General features: G+C 36.1%; 1 protein-coding gene across 4 annotated transcripts in view; it reads right to left on the bottom strand.

Annotated features, from left to right (window-relative positions):
* Window positions 1-21396, bottom strand: part of Vom2r19 (vomeronasal 2 receptor 19) — a 132884-nt gene extending 111488 nt beyond the window's left edge. Inside the window, exons 1-6 of one of the 4 annotated variants that reach the window (XM_063274821.1) lie at window positions 21200-21396; window positions 20007-20298; window positions 18860-19672; window positions 17342-17569; window positions 10502-10625; window positions 7912-8831 (exon numbers count right to left, since the gene is read on the bottom strand). In XM_063274821.1, coding sequence (XP_063130891.1) covers window positions 7912-8831; window positions 10502-10625; window positions 17342-17569; window positions 18860-19672; window positions 20007-20298; window positions 21200-21396 — 2574 coding nt within the window. 4 annotated transcript variants of the gene reach the window in all.
* Between the last annotated feature and the right edge of the window lie 1581 nt (window positions 21397-22977).

The following is a 22977-nucleotide window of genomic DNA, read 5'->3' as shown; positions in this document are numbered from 1 at the left end:
AAATTAAATAATTAACAATTGTCAACAGTAAAATAACTTCTTAAGAAATCATCATCACTGAACTAATTTGTACTACAGAGCAATCTTAATAAAACCTTTATGGCATTGGTATAGGAGCAGACAAGTTGATCAATGAAATAGAATCAAAGTCTGAAAAAAAATATGCACGTATGGACACTTGAATTTTGGCAAATAATGCAAATCTGCACAATGGAGAAAATAAAGCATTTCAAGAAATGATGTTGATCTAACTGGATGTCTTCATGTAGAAAAATAGAAACATATCCATACTTAGCACCCTGCAAAAACTCAAGTTCACGTAGACCAATGACCATTAAAACCAGATACAGTAATTGTGATTGAGTAGAACAAAGGGAATAGCCTTGAACTCATTGGCATAGGAGCCAGTTTTCTGAAAAGAACATTCATGTTAAGGCTCTAAGATCACCAATTGATAAATTGGACCTCAGGAAACTGAAAAGTTTCTAGGACAAAATGATAACCTATAGGTCGGGAAAGGATCTTCACAAGCAAATTCCAAAATTTATGAAGAAGTAAAGAAATTAGACACCAACAACCCAAAAAGCCAATTAGATAATGGGTTCAATTATCATGTCTGAAGAGGAATAACGGAGATAGGTAGATGGTTTTAAGGATGAATATACATCTGCAATTGTTGGGGTGAGGATGTGGGGGACATCTTGAGGACATGTTAGAGACCAGGGTTAGAGAAGCACCCAAGAATCAATAAGAGTGATCTTAGCTGGGACACCCAACTTTGGATATGTAGAACCTGAAAAGGCTACCTCCTATGCTAGGAAGGCATCTCAGCAGGAGAGCAGGAACACCAACATACCCACAAATTTTTTCACCCAATATTTATCCTGTTTACATGAAATAAAATGATGGTTGATGGTGCAGAGAGAGAGGTAATGACCTAGAAATAATGATCCCAACTAAAGACCAGTACCATGGGCAAGCACATATCCCTTACACTGTTATTCATATTTTGTAGTGCACAGGAATCTAGCGAGCTTGTCCCCTGAGAGGATCCACCCAGCTGTTGATTCAGATAGAGAGTGACCCTCTCACAGTCAAATTTTAAATGGACCTGGGGGACTCTCATAGAGTTGGGGAGATTGAGGGTCCCAAATGGATAAGGACCTCCATAGGAAGACTATCAGAATCAACTAACTTGGATTCATGAGGCTCCCAGAGATTTTAACAGCAAACAAAGAGCATATGGGGGCTGGAGTTAGGCCCTTCAATACGTATTTCACAGACGTGAATCTGGGACTTCATATGGCTCCCAGACGTACCGAATGCAGGCTATTCCAAAATCTGTTGCTTGTCGGTGTGCAATATTCTTCCGTCTAGGCTGCCCTGTCTGGCCTCAGTTGGAAATAATATTTCTACTTCTGCAGAGACTTGATGTGCCAGGATGAGGGTTACTTAGGGGACCTCCCCCTCATAGAGAAGAAGGAGGGATGGGGGTGGGAGATAATTCTGGAAGGGAGTGAATTGAATGGGGGCAGTGATCAGTGATCAGGGTGTAAAATTAATATAAAATAAAGTTCACCTGAAAGACTTTATATGTGAAAAGAATCATTTTACTAAGTTTAAGGAAAAAATATGCTTAGGAAGTTTGTTTAAAGAAAGAAGAAACCAGGAAGTTGGCATTGAAAGTCATGAAAAATGAATAAGTAAATAAATAAAATTAAAATTTAAAACGTTTAGAACAGAGACTGAAGGAACACCCATTCAGAGCCTGCCCCACATGTGGCCCATACATATACAGCCACCCAATTAGACAAGATGGATGAAGCAAAGAAGTGCAGACCGACAGGAGCCGGATGTAGATCGCTCCTGAGAAACACAGCCAGAATACAGCAAATACAGAGGCGAATGCCAGCAGCAAACCACTGAACTGAGAATAGGACCCCCGTTGAAGGAATCCTAGAAAGAACTGGAAGAGCTTGAAGGGGCTCGAGACCCCATATGTACAACAATGCCAAGCAACCAGAGCTTCCAGGGACTAAGCCACTACCTAAAGACTATACATGGACTGACCCTGGACTCTGACCTCATAGGTAGCAATGAATATCCTAGTAAGAGCACCAGTGGAAGGGGAACCCCTGGGTCCTGCTAAGACTGAACCCCCAGTGAACTAGACTGTTGGGGGGAGGGCGGCAATGGGGGGAGGGTTGGGAGGGGAACACCCATAAGGAAGGGGAGGGTGGAGGGGGATGTTTGCCCGGAAATCGGGAAAGGGAATAACACTCGAAATGTATATAAGAAATACTCAAGTTAATAAAAAAAATATTCAAGTATAAAAAAAACAAAAAAAAACAAAAAAAAACGGAAAACAATCTCATTTAATTACAAAATATTTGACAATTAATCAGCAAAGTGTTATCTTCTAGTCACTGAGTGCATTCATTAGGAAGACCTGATTAAGTTTTAAGTGTTTGAAAAGTTGGTATGATATTAAGGTATTCTTCCAAAATCAATTTCTTCACTCACAAATCATGAACTCTACTCAAGTGACACTGCATTAGATATTTGTACTAATGTCTTGATTGATCCTTTTCAGAAAAATGTCTGGAAGTTGTTCTTTTCTTTTAATCTTTTGGGCATCTGACAGATATTATGACTATGGCATTAAAAACTCAAAATATCAAAAAAGACTGCTCAAAATATCATCAAATAGCAGAAGCCCTCCCTTAAAACACTGAGAAGTGGATCTTTTCCCACTGTGCATGAGCTGATTACCTCCCTGAAAAAAGGACCTAACGGAGGGCCATGACCTATATAGTATATGAAACATTGTATGCATGAGTGCCATCACTCAAGGTCATCTCAAAAATATGTACCATTAGCCATTCCAAGGAAGGACGGAATAGGTATTTCTTCAGTATCCTACAGTCAAGCTCTGAGACTTCACAGTTAAAATACCTCTACCCAGGCCTTACCATATATTCACTTTAGAATTTGAAAAGGTTCATTGTCTGGACAAAAATTTTAAAACCAGAAATCTCACCATGATATTATCCAAAAGCAAGAGTCCTGTGGAATTTATTAAATGTGAAGTCTCCATTAATAAGAGTAACACCCCACTGTGAAGTGGTAAGCCATATTCTCTGTATACCTAGAGATTGTCACATTCTTTTTCTTTTCGTCCATTTGTATTAACTTGGGTATTTCTTATTTACATTTCAATTTTTATTCCCTTTCCCGGTTTCCAGACTAACATTCCCCTAACTGGCCTTCCCGTTCTATATGGGTGTTCCCCTCGCCATCCTCCCCACATTAACGCTCTCCTCCTAACAATCAGATACACTGGGGGTTCAGTCTTTACAGGAACAAGAGCTTTCCCTTTCACTGGTGCTCTTTTTTTTTTTTTGGTTCTTTTTTTCGGAGCTGGGGACCGAACCCAGGGCCTTGCGCTTCCTAGGTAAGCGCTCTACCACTGAGCTAAATCCCCAGCCCCTCACTGGTGCTCTTAACTAGGCTATTTATTGCTACCCATGCAGTTGGAGCCCAGGGTCAGTCCATGTATATTCTTTGGGTAGTGGCTTAGTTCCTGGAAGTTCTGGTTGGTTGGCATTGTTGTTCACATGGGGTCTCAAGCCACTTCAAGGTCGTTCAGTCCATTGCTGATTCCTTCAACGGGGGCAGTCCCGGACTCAGTTCAGTGGTTTGCTGCTGGCATTCACCTAATATTTGCTGTATTCAAGCTGCGTCTGTTAGTACAGATCTACATCCGGTTCCTGTCAGCCTGCACTTCGTTACTTCACCCATCTTATCTAGTTTGGTGGCTGTATATGTATGGGCCACATGTGGGGCAGGTTCTGAATGGGTGTTCCTTCAGCCTCTGTTCTAAACTTTGCCTCCTTAATCCCTCCCAATTGTATTCTTCTTCCCCTTTTCAAGAAGGAGGGATGCATACATATTTTCGTCATCCTTCTTGAGTTTCATGTGTTCTGTGCACCTGGGTTAATTCGAGCATTTGGGCTAATATCCACTTATCAATGAGTGCATACCATGTGTGTTTTTCTGTAATTGGGTTACCTCACACAGGATGATACTTTCCAGTTCGTCCCTTTGCCTACGAATTTCATAAAGTCATTGTTGTTGATAGCAGAATAGTATACCATTGTGTTGATGTACCACATTTTCTGATCTAGCTATTATAAATAAGGCTGCTATGAACATAGTAGAACATGTGTCTTTGTTATAGGTTGGGGCATCTTTTGGGTATATGCCCAAGAGTGGTATAGCTGGGTCCTCATGTAGTTCAATGTCCAATTTTCTGAGGAACCTCCAGATGGATTTCCAGAATGGTTGTACCAGTCTGCAATTCCATCAACAATGGAGGAGTGTTCCTCTTTCTCCATATCCTCGCCAGCATTTTGATCTTAGGTATTCTCACTGGTATGAGGCAAAAACTCAGGGTTGTTTTATTTTGCATTTCCCTTATGACTAAAGATGTTGAATATTTCTTTAGGTGTTTCTCAGCCATTCAGTATCCCTCAGCTGTGAATTATTTGTTTTGCTCTGAACCCCATTTTTAATAGGGTTATTTGTCTCCCTGCAGTCTAACTTCTTGTGTTCTTTGTATATTTTGGGTATAAGCCCTCTATCAGTTGTAGGATTGGTAAAGATCTTCTCCCAATCTGTTGGTTGTCGTTTTGTCCTAACAACAGTGTCCTTTGCCTTACAGAAGCTTTGCAGTTTTATGAGATCCCATTTGTCGATTCTTGACCTTAGAGCATAAACCGTTGGTGTTTTTCTCAGGAAATATTCTCCAGTGCCCATGTGTTTGAGATTCTTCCCCACTTTTTCTTCTATTAGTTTAGTATATCTGGTTTGATGTGGAGGTCCTTGATACATGTGAATTTAAGATTTTTACAGGGTGATAAGAATGGATCGATCTGCCTTCTTCTACATGCTGACATTCAGTTGAACCAGCAGTATTTGCTGAAAATGCAATCTTTTTTTTTTCGTTGGATGGTTTTGGCTCCTTTGTCAAAAATCATGTGACCATAGGTGTGTGGGTTCATTTCTGCATCTTCATTCTAATGCTCAAAGGTAATGTATTCTCTCTGTCAGACTAAATGACAGTACCATTTGTGGACGATGTCATGATTTGTTTGTAATGCACTTCAGATTGCGTTATATATAAATGCATGTTGACTGGGATCATGTTCACAAAGGCAAAGCAGACTGTATATTTTCCTATCTCTGTTCTCAAATGTGATAGAAAGTGGATGACCTGATCATTGAAATGGCCAGACCAATCCAGTTCCAACTGAAATGAATAATGAAGGGGACAAGGGCTAGGGTAAAACATGTTTCCTTAGGAGGCAGCTGATACAGATAGGGAAATTGTAAACTCATGACATTATGGAAATTTCCATAAGTAAGGTAAAGAAACTAGAACCCAGACAGCAGCATGATGCTGAATATGTACAGAAGAATAGTTAAATATAATTTTCTAAAAAATATTCTAGAAAACCTCTCATCTGTCACTTCTTCCTACATCTCTGTTTCAAACAAGGAAATGTGAAAGCCCCATCAATTCTTGGAATAGTGTCCTACAACTACATAGAATACATAATCCCAGAATCTGATATCTTTACATTGTTCTTAGAATTTGGGAATAGTACCATTGGAGACCTTATTCCATGTATTCCCACTCTACAGTATCTTACTTGCTGAGATTTGCATAGGTCCAGGTATGTCAAAATTATAACAGATGTATTTCAATTTGGTCCTGTCAACAAAAATGTGCATATGGTATCATAATCACAAACATAATTAGGCAAAATATTATGATTTTGTGCAGACCAATGAATAAATCTGTTTAATTGTGAGTGACTCTTACAAATGCAAAGTCTGATCTCAAATACTAAAGAGTCATTTGGTTAAAAGATTAGGGTTTCTGATCATTTCATCCATGGGAAAAGCAAAGGTCACAGTTATCGTTGATTTTCAATATTTCTGTAAAAGATTAGAAAATTTATTATGGACAGAGATCTACAGATATCATTTGTAGTCAATTTAACGAATATACTGAACTATGTGGTATTGCTCCAATTCCTATGCTTTGAAACACATAAGAGATGGGAGAAAGAAGAAAGTGATTGGAATATATTTTTCCACCCATCAACTATGTGTATGTATGCATTTGTGTTATGTTTATGTTAGAGAATTTTGGAACTTTGTAATATGTATATATGTAAGTATTTTTGTATGTGATTAGACACACATATATATATGTGTGTGTGTTTGTGTGTGTGTGTGTATTCACATACTTACATGAATATATGTTTGGGTTTGTCTGTGTAAAGTGTGTGTAAATGTGTGTTCCATTTTTCATATCTTCACACATATATGTATGTAAAGATGTCTGGGTGTGCTTTACAACTTACTCCTTCTACCAATTGTGTATATATATACATATATATTTATATATATATATGCATTATATGAAAAATATTTGAGGCATTTTTTTGGAACTTTGTAACATCTACCCACTAGTGTGTGTGTGTGTGTGTGTGTGTGTGTGTGTGTGTGTGTGTGTGTATCTATGCACAAATATACATATATACAAAAGCTTGGATCCTGCCTGTGGGAAATTTGTTTGATCCTCCAACTAGAATGTGTATGTGTATGTGTATGTTTGTACACGTGCACATGTGTATATGTGTACATAGGTGTTTATGTGAACTGCTTGGAAACTGCTGGCAGTAGCTGGGCTTCATCCATCAAGTGTATGACTATGTATGTTTTTGACTGTATGTCTTTCTTCCTAAGTGTCAACATATATTCATTTGTATTTGTTAAATTGCTGGAACTTATCTTAGCTTCAACCAGTGTGTGTGTGTGTGGGGGTGTTTATTTGAATGTTTGACCTTTTTCTTTCTTTTCTCTTCTCTAAATTCAGCATGTCATAGCCAGTAGTCCCTGTGAGTTTCTGGGTAAACCCATGGTGAATGTTCTAAGAACTGACGTGCACAACCTGCCTGTCTTGGGTTACTCTGTGGTGTCAAAGCTTATCTTTTGCATAGAGTCAGCTAAATTCCACACAGAGAAGAGATTATTTCAAGAGGCTGTTCTTTCTCTGACAATTTCACAAGGGTGTTGTTGATGATATACTTAAAGATGAGCGTTATAATGTAAAGTGTCTAAAAAATAAGCCCAGTCATCTCTACCCATTTTTGATCCTTTCTTTGTAGGTCCCTGTATTCTAACACCTTAGGGGAAGATGGAGAAGCAAACTCCCAGTATAAAGTCTTTGTACCATTCTTCTATCCTCTATATCTTTTTTAAATCTATGTAATTTTAGTTATTTGCATCTCTCTCTCTCTCTTCCTCCCTCTCTCTCTCTCCTGTGTGTGTATATGTGTGTGTGTGTGTGTGTGTGTGTGTGTGTGTGTGTGTGTGTGTGATTATGGGAAAAATAGCTTTAGTTAATTATAGTATCCAGAAGAGAACATCTATTTCATTGTAGCAATTGGTACAAGTGTTTTTTAAGATCCATAGGTTGGACTAAGTATTGAATCAGTCCCCCTGTAAGAGCAGGCTGTAATTATGAATGCAAGGACAACAATTCATCTTTGGAAATATTCTAGCAACCTGTTGGTAAAAATATTCCTTTTCCCTCTGTGCTCCTAGAATAATTCTTCTAACTATTATATAGCATCAGGAATTCATTATCTCCTGTTAAAGAGGAAGACTGTTTTAAACATTGTAGGAGATTGTAGGAGACAATGGGAATATCAGTAAAGATGGTATTGCTAGGCAATATAGTCACAGGAAACGGTGAGAGCCATTCCAAACACAGATAGGTATGGCAATATAATCCAATATTTGGTGATTATGAACCAAGTATATATTTTTAAGAATTTATGAAATATGAACATGGGAAGATGATTTCACCCTGACCATTTGAAGAGAATTTTGTTCTGGTCTGAACAATACTGTGTAACATTTGGGAACAAAGATGCATCCCAGCATCCCTGCACTGGAGGCCAAAGTGGAGAATATCTCCACCGCCACCATCATCTTGCCTTTGGTGCTATGGTAAACAGGAATGAAAGTGACCCAGACACTGCAGAACACCAGCATGCTGAATGTTATGGATTTGGCTTCATTGAAACCACCAGGAAGATTTCTGGAAAAGAAAGCCAGAGTGAAGCTCCCAAAGGCCAGGGTACCCAAGTATCCCAATACACAGTAAAAGGCAGTGACTGAACCCTTATGACAAACAATGATTATATGGCCATGCTCAGATTGTGCATCAATATCAACAGAAGGAGGAGAAGCTCCCAACCAGACTGCACATAAAGTGACTTGAATGAGAGTACAGACGAGAATGATGTAGTTAGAAGCCCCTGAAACAAGAATGTACTTCATCATTCTTTGTGAGGCTGTGACTTCGAATGCTAGAACTACAGTAATTGTTTTGGACAACACAGTGGAAACGGAAACAGTGAATACCACTCCAAATGTGATTTGTTGCAGGATGCAAATGGCAGAGTTTGGATGGCCAATGAAGAGCAAGGGGCAGAGGAAACAAAAGATGAGTGAGATGAGCAAGATGTAGGTAAGAGTGCAGTTATTGGCCTTGATAATAGGAGTGCTGTGATGCTTCATAAAAACTCCAAGAACTACTGTTGTGAATGCAGAGAAGCACAACGAGATTAAGGAAATTGCCATTCCCAGGGGTTCTTCATAGCTGAGAAATACAACAGCTTTGGGAATGCAGTGACTCTGCTCTGTGTTTGCATATTGGTCCTCTGGACATTGGGCACACAAATCAATATCTAATAGAGAAATGAAGGTATTGTTAGTTCAACTTCAGCAATTTGACTGATAGGATATTTCATGTAAGCATGTAGAAGAGGTGTTGCCTTGTATGAGTCTAGATGCTGAGAATGCATTGAATGTCACTGCTACATGAAATAATGGATTCTATTTTGTAATGGACTTAATCATTGTTATGGAAATGAAAGTAACAAATATTTTTGTCTATTTTACAGTATTGTTGTGATCTTTTATCATGCGTGTTTATATTTATTAGTGTCTTTGCATGTAAAAGTAAGAGAAGTTCTCATTAACATGATAATAATTGTGTTTATATAGGGGAAGCATGACAGTGAGAGTGAGACCAGAAATTTATATGAATATAACATTGGTGTTTGTCCATGCAAAACTAAAAGAAATTCATAATTTATCCAATTATGCAGTAGTAACCCCACATTCCTAAACCTTTTCATAAAAAGAAGGCAGCCTATTACTGAAGGTACAAATGTCTGTAATTTCCACCATTGTATGTGAAGGAATCTGATAGCCATGGCACTGAGTCATTGAATGATTGCCATAAGAGATAATGTACTTCCTAGTGTAGAAGTCTTTTACATGGAACAGTGCATTTGTGGAGAGCCATTATCAATTTATTTTATAAGAGAATACAAATTAAGCTTGCTTTTGAGCAGAATGTGTTGGTCTTGGCGAATACTCGAGTTTGCTTCATAGCACCAAGGTTACCTATCTCCAAACAGTGTTGTTGAATTTCTTATGTCTATGTCTAATGTGAAACTGCATGAATATTACAAAGAACAGGTAGAAGTTGGTTACCTCCTACAATTTGATGGGATCTGGAGGTAAACCTATACCATCATGCTTAGTGGGAAAGGATTTAACTGCTAAGCCGTCTTACTGACATATAAATGTCCCTGTGAGATGTCACTTTACTTATATATGTTGATAAAAAATGGACCAGAATAACAGCATGCTTTTCATTTGTGTTTAGTTCCTCTTGACTAAATAGTATTTGATTAACTTGGGCTATGGTAGTGTCAATGTCATTTGAAATCTGTGGCTAATTCCATTCAGATCAAAGCAATTTTAATGTGTTTTATTTTGGAAAAAATTTATCTAATAATATGTATAATTACTATAATGAATATGAATAGAGGAAAGAAATACCAATTTGAATATATAATAATTTTATGTTATTATTTGCCATCTTCATTCAATTTACAGAGAATATGGATTATTTTGGACCATAGTCACATGGCTTCCTTTGTCTTCCTTGTGCTTTTGTACATGTAAATATGCCTAGAGTTATGTAACTGTACATAGATCAAGGCAAAAGAAATAATCCTTTAAAGATTCATGATCTACCTATATTTGTAGAGAACATTAAATACTAGAAAATATCTTGTCTTGAGTACACTGGCACTGAAGTTTTCCTCTCACAACTATTTATTTGGGAATATTCCATCTACTATAACTTTTGAAGGAGGCAAAATATAGAACAATATCTACTTTTTTCTTAATAAGGACATTTTAAATTATTTTATTCCTATAATGACTAACTAGGAACAAGACATATTTTATTTTAACTTGTACTTTAGACCACTTAAGCATTCCAATATAGAAACAAGATGATGATCTGTTTGAAGAACTTATTCCAGCAGGAAACACTCACTTGTCTCATTAGAAATCTCATTTTCTGGGCAGGGTTTGCAATGAAAACAGCATGTTGCCATTCCATCCTTCCCAAATTTTCTAAATCCAGGACCACAATCAGCACTGCATACAGACGTTGGCATCTAGTGAAAAGTAGACATATGCTGCTAACAGAAATTTTGCTTACTGCTTCTATAATTATACTACATTAGCACGTGATGTTAATGAACTAATTTTATATATACCAACTAATTAACAGATCTTACCTAGTGCATTGTATGATGATAGACATCAATATATGGAAACAATTGAGGAGAAGTTGAATTGTTTCCCAACTCCTTGAAATTCATGAGCAAAAGCTGCTAGTGTCCTGTGTGCAAACACTACAGAGATTTTAACGTTGTTATTCTAGTTAATTTCTGTCCCCTAAACACTTAATACGATATAAAGATATAGAGAATCCTAATTGAAAAATTACCTCCATTACATTAACCTGTCATCAAATTTGTGAGGCATATATTAAATTGGTAATTGGTGTAGGAGTGCCCAGCCTATTGGGAACAGTGTTGTCTCTAGCCAGTGTTATATTAGAAATCATGCAGAACAAGCCAGTAAGCAGAATTTAATGAGTTTCAGTTGCATTATCCATATCCATGTCTTTTCTTGAGTGTAATCCATGAGTCAAGTTGACCTTTCCTCCTCACTTTGCATACAATTACTCTTTAAAAGCAGCAACATAGAAGTAAATTAGGAGTAAAGGATATAAAACAGGAAACAATGCCTCAAATAAGGCCTCACATAGAGCCTGCAAAGGGTGTGGAAAAACTGAGGAAGATTTAGAGTTCTTGAAGTTAATTCAAGTATTTCTTAAATTAAGAAAATCTTGGTTTTACAATGAATCTAATGATGGGTGTCTACATGCTGCATTGGAATTTTGCTGATATCTTCATTCTGAATTTCCATCCTTTATTTCTCAGTTTTCTATTGTCATCACAGAGTCTAAGTAATATCTACAGATTCATCTCATGTTCTCTAGAAATCTAGTTAACCACAACTCTTCCTTTTTTGTGTGAAAAAGAATGTCTCTCTTTATAGTATTAGTAGTTCTCATCTTCCTTTATAGATCAGAGCACAAGACTTCTCCTCTTTTTACTGGTAGTACTTTTCATTATTCATCTTACATACAAAGATTTTAAGACATATTTAGGATGCATTTCCTTGTCCAAATTCTGTTTATTTCACTTAAGTTGAGTATCCATTTCAGCCTGGGGTTAGAAAAGAGTCACTGCGAAAGTTTGAGTAGCCACAAATTCATAGAGATTCTCCTCACACATAATTTAAAGAATGCAAATTAAAGGCAGGTACCACTGCAAAACTTGGCCTCATTTCTGATTTTAATGGAAATTATATGATTCTTCTGTTCATGTAATACTATTTCATCAATTGTTTTGACATAGACAACTTCATTATTGTAACATGTGTTCTCATAGATTGCCAGATACTTGTATTTTTTTTTAATTCTGAAATGATACTAGACTGCCTTAAGAGCATTTTCTGCATGTTTTGTGTAAAATATAGTTTTATCCTTTAGTTTATTTGTGTGATGTTTTAGACTTAACTGATATACACATGATTAACCATACTTGCAGTCATGGAATGGAGTTATTTGAGCACAGGGACTAGTATTTTAGTTCAGTTCTTTACGTATATTGGTAGATGTTTAGTCAAAAATTATTTCAAGCATATTCATCAAGGATCAATGTGGCAGTAATCTAATTATATTTCTTCTGTTCAACTATATTCTGTTGCTTCTCTTCCTCCCCTTTTTATATGTGTGCTCTTTTCATATATATAAAGGATATTTTATTATCCCCCAGGCAGGCCACAGTGGAGGGTCCTTTTTTTGTTAAACATTTTATTTGTTTCCATTTCAAATGTTATACCACTTCCCGATCTCCTCTCTACCAAGCCTGCTTTCCTTGCCGCTCCCCTTGCCCTCTAAGAGAGTACTCTTCCATATACACTTCCACTTCAAACTTCTTGTATCTCCCTTCTCTGGGGCATCAAGTCTCCACAGGACAAAGGGATAAAAATGTCAACCATTAGTAAACCAATAATTTCCCCTGTGGCCATATCTATGTGAGTGTCCCGTGCTGTTAATTTTAGCCATGGTACTGTTTAGGTCATTACTACTACCAAGGTCCATATCCTGGACCCTGGTTCTGTGGCACCCAGCATCTTTGCTGATATCTGTGGTTTGTTTTCTTACCAATATTTCTACAGATATCTGTGGTTGCTGCTGTCTCAAGGTGCAATGTCTAGGCTGGATGTTCTGCAGTCAATGCCCATGACCTGTGATAACACCAAAGGCCATGTGGATGCCCAAGCTGCTTAAGTCATCCTGTCTCCTGTAGCCATACTTGTCTGAGTAAGCTTCACTTCCACAAGAGACAAGTGGAATGACAGGATCAATGCTGCTCCGTATGGCCATATCTTGGTCCATAGTCCTACTACACCATTCAGTGTCTATGTTGATATCCGTGGCCCATAATATGACTGTGAAGATTTGGGAATTTTTATGAACTGGACTGGAATGTGAAACCATGCTGATGTACATGGGGTGTCCTGACTCTTGAGGGCCTTGACTATGTCTGTTGCCCTGCTGCATTTAGGGCCAAGGTTTCTGTCTTTGCTAATACTATAAACAATGTAGAACACCATTATTTTTTCTCCTGATGCTGTAAAACTGCGAGACAACTACTTTTGCAGTAAATTGAATGGTTGTATATTCATAGATGTGAGTGAGGTACCGGAAAGTTTTATGTAGCAAATTCTACTGCCATCCCAACCCAGACCCTTTCCACAGCATCCAACAAAAAAAAGTAGTTCAAACAGGAAGCAAATCCAAAAGAAGTCTTAAAATATATGATAAAGAATACGATGTTAGTTATTCACAATTGAGGGCTTCTGGAGAGGCTTTGGGAGGGAACAAATACATTCTATTTATAAAGCAGGAACTGAGCGTTTTGCCATGTTCCACTGAGTACAAAAATAACAGAATATGGACTTTTTAATTATAATTTTTATGAAAGGTGCTCTTATGCAGAGGCAGATATCGAAGTTCTGGGAACTGGGTATTATGTGAAATTCCCAAGGAATCAATAAAAATATTATGTTAAAAATAAACCAAACTCATTGTGTTTTTAATTAGAGAAAAAGAACATTAATACTCACTTATTACTAAAATCATTTGTTAATTATTGTTTAGTTGTTATATTAATATTAATTAATTAATAAACATTTTTCTGTCAGGCATTTGAATGTTGTTTATGGTTATTTTGACCTCTTATGCTAATCTTACTTTTTTAAAAGATTTATTTACTTTATATATATGAGTATACTGTCACTATCTTCAGACACACCAGAAGAGGGCATCAGATCCCATTACAGATGGTTGTGAAACATCATGTGGTAACTGGGAATTGAACTCAGGACTTTTGGAAGAACAGTCAGTGTTCTTAACCTCTGAGACATCTTTCCATCCCTCATATTACTTTTATTTATGATGGAGTTCTTTTAAGGTCTTTAATTGTGTTCATGCTGAATATTTTTCTGCCTCCTTTCATTATAAGAAATAAACTCACTGGATATTTTAATTAGATTGGCAATTATATCTTTTAATTTTTGAAAGACAAAATTTTATTCTACTCATTTAAGAATGTCTGTTGCAGGATAAAACTGCCAAACCTAAAAATCCCATGTAAAAAATATGGCAAAATGTGAATCCCACATATTCCCCTGAGAAGGGGAAATAGAATAGACACCACTGGTTAATGTGGTTATGCACTGAATGGAGCTGGGTGGGATGAGAATATAATGGGATGACAGGGGGAGAATGGAGTACAGAATATTTGGAGATATTATTTGTGATGGGTGGCATGTCTAGAGAAATTAAAAAGCTAAGGCTGTAGAAAATCCCAGAAATCTATGAGGGTGACTTTAGCTAAGTCTCCTAGATAAGCATGATAGGGTGCCTCATGAACCTGGCAAATTTTCCAGGGTAGGGATTGAGTCAACATGCCATTTCCAAAATTTTGATCTAAATTTGTCTTACCTAAAGGTACATGTGAGGAAAGATGGAGCAGAGGATGAGTGGGTAGATAACCAATGAGAGGTTTAGCTTGAAAAACATCCCATGAAAGGAAGTTTACCCCTGATGCTGGACACAATATTCTGTTACACTTGAAGGCAAGAGCCTAATAGAGCCATGATATGAAAGGAATCTCTCAGATATTAAAGGATGCAGATGTGGAGATCCATACCCAAACAATAGGTTGAGCATGTGGAATCCTGAACAGGAGGGAAGGAAGGATTTTAGGAGCAAGAGACTTAAAAGAAACCCAAGAAAGCCTACAGAGTCAACTAACTTTCTGACACAAGTCCTCAGAGAGACTGAACCCACTACCACGAATAATGCATGGGACTGACCTAGGCATTCTAAACATTTAACCATTCTGTAGATTTGTCTTTACGTGGGACTACTAAGAGCAATACTGAGGTCTGCATTTTCCTCTGTGCCTTTCTTTTGTGACAGTTTATCTTACTGGGCTGCCTCTACTGATCCCAGTAGGAGAATATGAATCTGTGCCTAGTTGTTGTGCAACATGATATGCCAAAGCATATTGATATCTGGAGAGTGGAGACTACCCTTTCCTGAATAATGATGAAGTAGTGAATGAGAGTGAAGTGAAATGTAGGAGAAAGAATAGAAGAGACGGGTAAGTAAATGGTTATCAGTAAGTAAAGTTAAAGAATGAAAAAATTAATTAAGTACATTTAAAAATGGGTGAAGCTAGTGGAACCTGCTGTCATCCAGAGATGGACTTTCTAGGAATGAGGGTTCTCACCTTCAGCTTTCATATCTGCTCCTTGTCCCACTATAAATTTTAAGTAAAATTTGTCGAGGACTATAACATTTCTAAAGCTGAGTATTTCCTTTTCAAAGTTGCTGTTTATATGTTTCTAGCAGACAGAGGTCTACATTTTTCACATTATTTTGGATATGTACAGCTGCAATATAATGGACATACTCTGGATACCTAGAGTGTCTTCTTTTTCTTGTTCCCGGTGGTTTTAAATTTGATCTTTTAATCCTACTTCCTTATTCACCTCTGACTTTCACTTTTCCTTGTTGTTTTATCTGTGTCGTAGTTTGAATTTTCTACTTTTCATGCCTCTTCCTTCATGTCCTGCCTATTTTGTCCTCAAACTGGAGCATGCCCTTTGTTAGACTATTCACTAAGATATTCTTTAGGTTTATTTTGTTTATATACTAGTTTGAAATTCTTTCATTATTTTGTAACTTACTGGAATCCCTTTGTCATATCCTCTCTCAGTGTCTCATTGTATCAAATTATTCACAATTTCATTGTATCCTCCCAGAGATGATTACTGCCATCTTTGATTTTTTTTTACTATTTTTATAATAATTATTTTATTCCTTTTTTCCTGAATCAATGAACATACTTTCATTTAAACCTATGATTCTAATGTTTGGAATATTTCCATGATGATTCACATTTTTATATTAGATTCCATATTGGCATTACATTATGTATGAGTAGAACACAGTTAACATTTTTATAAATCTATATTCTTCCAGTTAACAGTTTATAAGGCTCATGTGAGGCCTGAATAGAAAACCCAGGAGATTTCAAAGTTGTCCTTTAAATGGATATATAGTTCTGCAAGTATACTTTTAGCTCTTATGTTCTTTTCCCTAAGAATGGCCTTTTTAATCACATTGTTGAAGAACAGTAACTTTAAATTCATACTATCTGAGCAATATGAGATTTTACTTCAAATGAAACAGGGCAGTTTAAATATGACACCTGAAAACTAATCACATCAGCATTCCTACCTATATTATACCTAAAATGCATATGAGATATTTAATTTTAAAAATTCCTCAACAGCAAATTTTTATTAATAACAAATTCTCTCTATATAGAGAAGGCAACTAAGTACAGACTTCTGTGTTTGAATAAAATATGCAAGAATCAATGGGCCGAGACAAGTTTCCTTTACTAAGTATTATCTTTTACAAGGTATGATTCAGGGCTGGAGCCATGGCTAAATTCTGAAGAACAAGTGTTATTCATGAAGAGGACACATGTTTGATTTCTAGCATCCATTAAGTGGCATGAACCTCTTGCAAATGCTCTGAGATTTGAATAAATCTTCAGCTATCCACATATACTGCACATGCAGGTGTTGCACATGTATACATGCAGACAACACTCTCATACCAGCATAAAAAAGAAACAGAAAAATCCAGAGGGTAGTTCACAGGGTATGTAATTTTGTAATAAAATGTTAATGCCTGGTTAGTTAGAGGTTTTGGAAATTTAGAATTAGTTATAAAACAGGTTTAAAAATTCCATTACAAAAAATTGTAACTTGGTTATGATGAATTTACTCTGTCCTTACAAAGAGCCAGAGACTTTAAACATCCTTTGAAATGGTTTATCATCAGTTTGGAAATCACTCTGTAGTAGCAATAATGGGATTAATAGAATATTTCTTACTATACTGGAAATAATATCAAACTGTTTTCTAAAACAGTTAATATTAAAGGAATGGCACAGGTTTTGATATAATGCAAATATACTCTATGCCTATTGAAAAATCCTCAATGAATTCCAAAAAGTCATCTTAAATATGAAAAAATAAGCATAATATAGGATTCTAGAAATTAGTCTCTCACATGACAATAAATTTCATTTCACCAGGTTTAAGGAAGTTTAGATGCATGCATTTGACAGTGTAATTTAAATTAATACAATTGGGCTGAACCCACCTGTGTATTTCCTCCTGCCCATTCTGTCATATCTTCAGAGAAATGTGTCTGTTGACCATTTGGAAAATATGGACTAAACATTCCTATTTTAACTTTAAGTTCAAGGCCCAGTGGAGAATTCCAAATATAGAAAATGTCATACACTTCCTGCAGTTTGTCTCTTTGGTTCATACTCACTCTGTCCCCAACAGGATTAGTGAATGGGTTCTTCCTCAGAAAGGAACACAGCTGTAAGACAGGCACCATAAAATAAAGTACAATCTCTTCCTTAAAGTAAGAAAATATATTCTTATTTCATCTTAAAGGCAGCTCTATTGACAATATTTAGGTGAAATTTCTCAGTGAAAGTAAAGAGATGTGCAAAATTATGATGTTATTTTAGTTAAGAATAGATTAACTCTCAAGCATAATCATGCATGTAGACAGTGAAATATATTTGTAATATAAATCATACCCATGAAGCAAAAAGACTTGTAATCATATAGAGGTTCACACATAACAGAAGCATATACATATTTGCACAAACATACATATACATGCCCAAACACACATGAAAATATAGATGTACACAGAGAGAGACTATGCAGGAAAAACCTCGAACAGACACAGATACACACAAAATACATACTCAGATATACACACACAGAAAGACATGCATAGAAGAATATTTATGGGTAGACATATATATGTACTGACCTCTACATAGAGACACTGACAAACAGATAAATTGATGATATTGTATGTAGACATACAAGCAAAAATGAAGAAAAATAACATACACCAAAGCACACAAAACACAGAGGCTCCTGCAGAAACATGCATTGATATTTATATACTGGAATATACATACTGACAAAATTCATCATACAGAAACAACTGGAAACAGACAACCCTATTTTTATTGACATAGACAGGCAGATGGGCAAAAATATCTATAAAAACCCTTCTCTTAGTATCTCCCTCTAAATTTCTCTATCTAGATGTAGTCATTGATATAGATATTTACACTCATATACAGAAACACAGAAACATAAATATACAATAGAAATATCATTAACACACATTCCCACACATGAATGTATTGCACTGAATTCTAGCACTATGTTCTGTGTACATATTCTCAGAGCACCAACTGATTCAACAAGCCTAGAGGCAGAACAGCGTGAGCTGGGATCTTTAGTTAAAACAATCCCCTACAATGATACCAACATACTTAAAATTTAATAAACAAATACTCATCATTGGCTGGACTCATGTGGATGGACTCAGTATATTTTCAGTATTAAAATATATATGGTGATATTCACTTAATATGTAACAAAATCACAGGGCTACATTGATGCATAATGCCTCCTACTCTATTCTCTTAACATTAGAGTTTTATACTGATATCACGATTTACTTAGTAAAAATTCTTTGAGTTTGGAAAATATGCAGCACACTTATTTTGGGCACTTTACAGTCTCATAAAACTATGTATTGATAATACTAAACATAATCTAACAGTAGAAATGTTACCTTCTTGCAGCTATAACTATAATTTTTGCCATTGTCCTGAATCATATTATCAAACTTTTGGAAAGTCATCTCATGGAGTGCATGGGCAAAAGAGTACACAGCATTGTATATGTCATAACTCCCTTCAATAAAGGCCATGTCAAAAGTGTGTATCATTAGCCATTCCAGTGAGTGATTGGAAGAGCAGTTCTTCAGAGTCTTACATTTAGATGCTGAGACTTCACAGTTAAAGTGCATCCATTCCAGCTTTACCAGAAATTCATCCGAGTATTTGACAGGGTTCAATGTCTGGACAAAATTTTTAAAACCAGAAATCTCACCATGGTGGTGTCCAAAAGCAAAAGTTCTGTATCCGACACCAAATGTGAAGTCTTTCATACTAGGAGTGACATCCCACTGTGAGGTGGTGATCCATATTCTCTGTATACCTAGAGATTCCCACATTCCAAAGCTCACAGCTAATGTACTGTCTGGGTCACCATAAATGATAACAACATTTGCGGATGATGTCATAATTTGGCTGTAATAGACTTCAGCTCTTGATATGTATAAATTCATATTGACTGGAATAATGTTGACAAAGGCAAAGCAGACTGTATTTTTTTCCATCTCTCTTCTCAAATAAGAGAGAAATTGTATGCCTTGATCATTGTCTAAGATGACCAACCCTACCCAGTTCCAACTGAAATGAATTATGAAGGAGACCAAAGCAAGGGCTAGAGATGTATCATCAGAGGCCATCTGATATAGATAGGGAAATTTTTCATCATCACTCAAGACAGGATGATAGGGTCCATAAGTAAGATGAAGGAACTAGAACACAGGAAGCAGCATGAGATACAATGTATTCCTAAGAACTTATAAACACATTTTTCTGCAGAGTTCTAGAAATCAAAGCTAGCTATTATCTCCTCCCTCATCTCTTTTTCATATTAGGTGATGTGGAAGCACTATCAAGTTTATAAATAATCCATTTGCACTACAGAATTTTGCCCAGGCCTAGTAAGATCATGCTGGCACAAACAGATATATGATTTCATGATTGAATCCCCAACCTTCCCCTAATACGTGCACACACACACACACACACACACACACACACACACACAAACAAACAAAAAAAAACCCAAACCTTACCTTACCTTACCTGCTGAGATATGAAGTTGTTTAGGATTATGTGAAGTGTCACAGTTGTTGCCCAATTTAGTCTTGTAATTGCCATTACACACTTGGAGAATTCTTTACAGACATAATTAGGGAGAATATCATGATTTTGTAATCCCATAGAAATGAGACTGTTTAACTGAGATTCCCAATCACAAGAATATTCTGAGAATTTAAATGTTAGAGACATATTTGGCAAAAGATCAGGGTTCCTGTTGATTTCATATATGGAAAAAGCCAAAGCCAGAGCATACTTGTGGTTTTCAGTATGTGTTCTGTAAAAGGTTAGGGTGTTTATAATGGACAGCAATTTACAGATATCATTTGAAATCAATAAAAAGGAAAGTCCTGCATTGGATTGCATTGTCCCCATCCCATAAATATTAATATGTGTAATGTGATTGAGATGACAAATGTAACTTGAAGTTCATAAATCCTTGAAATGTTCGTGAAATGTCATCCTTCATAATTGATGTTATCACTATTAGTAATAATATCACTTTTCATAGAATGCAACACATCCTTCAGCATCCATATATTGTTTCCTTACTCTAAAGAGAGCATAAATACTGGACTTTGTAAGACCTTAAATCCAGTGAATTTGTAAAGATCAAAATATGAAGTTAGTGGTGGAAAGATCTCTTAGTTCAATTTTTGATGCAACATAAACAGGGACCACATCTAGGAAATGTATGAAAGTAAGTGAATGTTTATATGAAAGCTCTACAGAGCTAGGTGTGTCACCAACATTAGTGACAATAGCACTGGAAACTACACTGTGATGGAAGGATTATTAGCAGACCCTATGGCCATTTGCATAAATGCACCTGGGATAAAGTCATAGAAAGTGTATGGGGATTCTTTTGATAAGATACTATTGGCTACTCTGATATGGAAACTGTCTAGGAGAGGAATGTATGTGATAGATAAATATTCACCTTTGTTGTATTGATCAGTTTCCATCTCTATATGTGTGAAGATGATGGAAAAAATACTCTGTTTCAAATTAAAGTTGTAATATAACATTAAGTCTCTAATAGAATTTGGACTTATTTCTTGTTTTGCATGTTAAAAAACAGATAACAAAAGACTCATAGCATTGCCTTTATCCTCATCCTCAGTAGTTTTGGGAATTATTAATGATTACCTTTCCATGGAAAACACAAAACAACTTACTGTATATTCGAAATGTGACTGAAATATTCATTCTCCAAATGCCATTTTACTGCATGCAGAAAAAAAGTACATCCTATTCCCATGTTTCCATTCTTTTCTTCTTTCTGCTTCATTCTCCAAAAGCATCTGGGATAAATAAAATCAGCCACAAAAAGTGGAATGTTCAGGAGCAAGAAGAATAAAATTATGGTAAACATATTTTTTCTGCTCTGATCCTGGTAAAATTGGTTGTAAAGTGCCAAACAGATCAGCAAATCAAACAGTTACCAAAGTATCCCCGTGTACTATTATCACTGTGACTGAGGAAGATGCTGCATATATATTCATGTTTCCTTTTTTGGAGTTGTTTCTTCACCCCTAGAGAAATCATTGACTCTCTCTCCTGAGAAGTTTCATCTCATGTGCACAGCGCATGTGATAAACATGGTTGATAAATAAAGATGAGGATAGTACAGGTAGTTCAATGACATCACATGTGTCGGTGAAAATTAAGGTCCCTAGAAAGATTCTACTTTGTGAATATTCGGTCCCACAACTGCCTCAAAATCTGATTATATGAACACGTTAAATTATATTAATGGATTTTATTAGTTGATTCACTGTGAGACAAGCATTAATGATTTAGAAAGGACTCAAAATCTGAGGTCACGGCCCTTTTGTCACAAATCCCCAAATAGGAAAAAAGCACGATCATGTTTGGAGCTTTGGTATCCACTGAGAATGTAGTATGGACAATGTGACAACAGTGACAGGTATAGAATATTTAAACAAACTGTCTTCAGGATTAAAAATTATGAGAAATGCAGAAATGCCTTGAATCTTGCTGTATTCAAATTATCCAGGTCATTGTAGAACCACAATTTACTTACATATTATTATTTTTATTAATCTCATTATTTATTTTAATTTGTAAATACATTTAAAATATTGTACTTTATAGTTAAAATTTTATTTTCTTCCAATATATAGCATGAAAGTTTATATGAATTTAAAATATTTTGTTTATTTGGATTCTATTCAGTGTTCTGCTCTCAGTCCTCTTGCATTTCAAATACTCAACAAGATCCAGAGAAAAATGCTAGATCCGTGTATTCATTTCAAAAACTACATAAGTCCTAACACTCATATTCCCAAAAAATTTTAATGAGAATTAAACTGAATATTTGAGTTCTAAAACATGATCTTCAAATGTAAACAAAAGTTCTCACCTTTAGACCTATTTCTCCTACTTTATATTTGATTTTCTACATTGATTTTGCTAACTTTATATTCCTGTACTTGCTTGAAGAATTCTTACAATTAGTATCTTAGAAGCAAATAGTAAGTTGTAAGTGAACCTGTGTTTAATGAATAAACTATTATGCAATTTCCTCACTCTTCAACCCATGGGAAGAACAATAATATCAGCCAATCTGAACCCACAGAGTTCCCACGAACTAAACCACCAACCCAAGTACACATGGAGTGATGCTTGGCTCAAGCTGCATATGTAGCAAAAGATGTCCTTGACAGAAATCAATGGGAGGAGAGGCCCTAGACATCAATTGGAGGAGAGGCTCTTGGTCCTGTGAAGGCTCGATGCCCCATTGTAGGGCAATTCCATGGCATGAAGGCCTGAGTAGGTTGTTGGGTAGGGGAGATCACCCTCATAGAAACTGGGTGAGGGAGGATGTGAAAGGAGGTTTCCAGGGGGAACCTGGAAAGTGGATAACATTTGAAATACAAATTAATAAAATGTCCTATAAAAAACTGAAGAAAAAAGTCACAAGAAAACAAAC

This window comes from Rattus norvegicus, chromosome 1 (genome assembly GCF_036323735.1).
Source record: "Rattus norvegicus strain BN/NHsdMcwi chromosome 1, GRCr8, whole genome shotgun sequence".
NCBI classification, from domain to species: Eukaryota; Metazoa; Chordata; class Mammalia; order Rodentia; family Muridae; genus Rattus; species Rattus norvegicus.
Note: the sequence above shows the minus strand (reverse complement) of the source record. Positions and strands in the feature narration are given on the sequence as shown.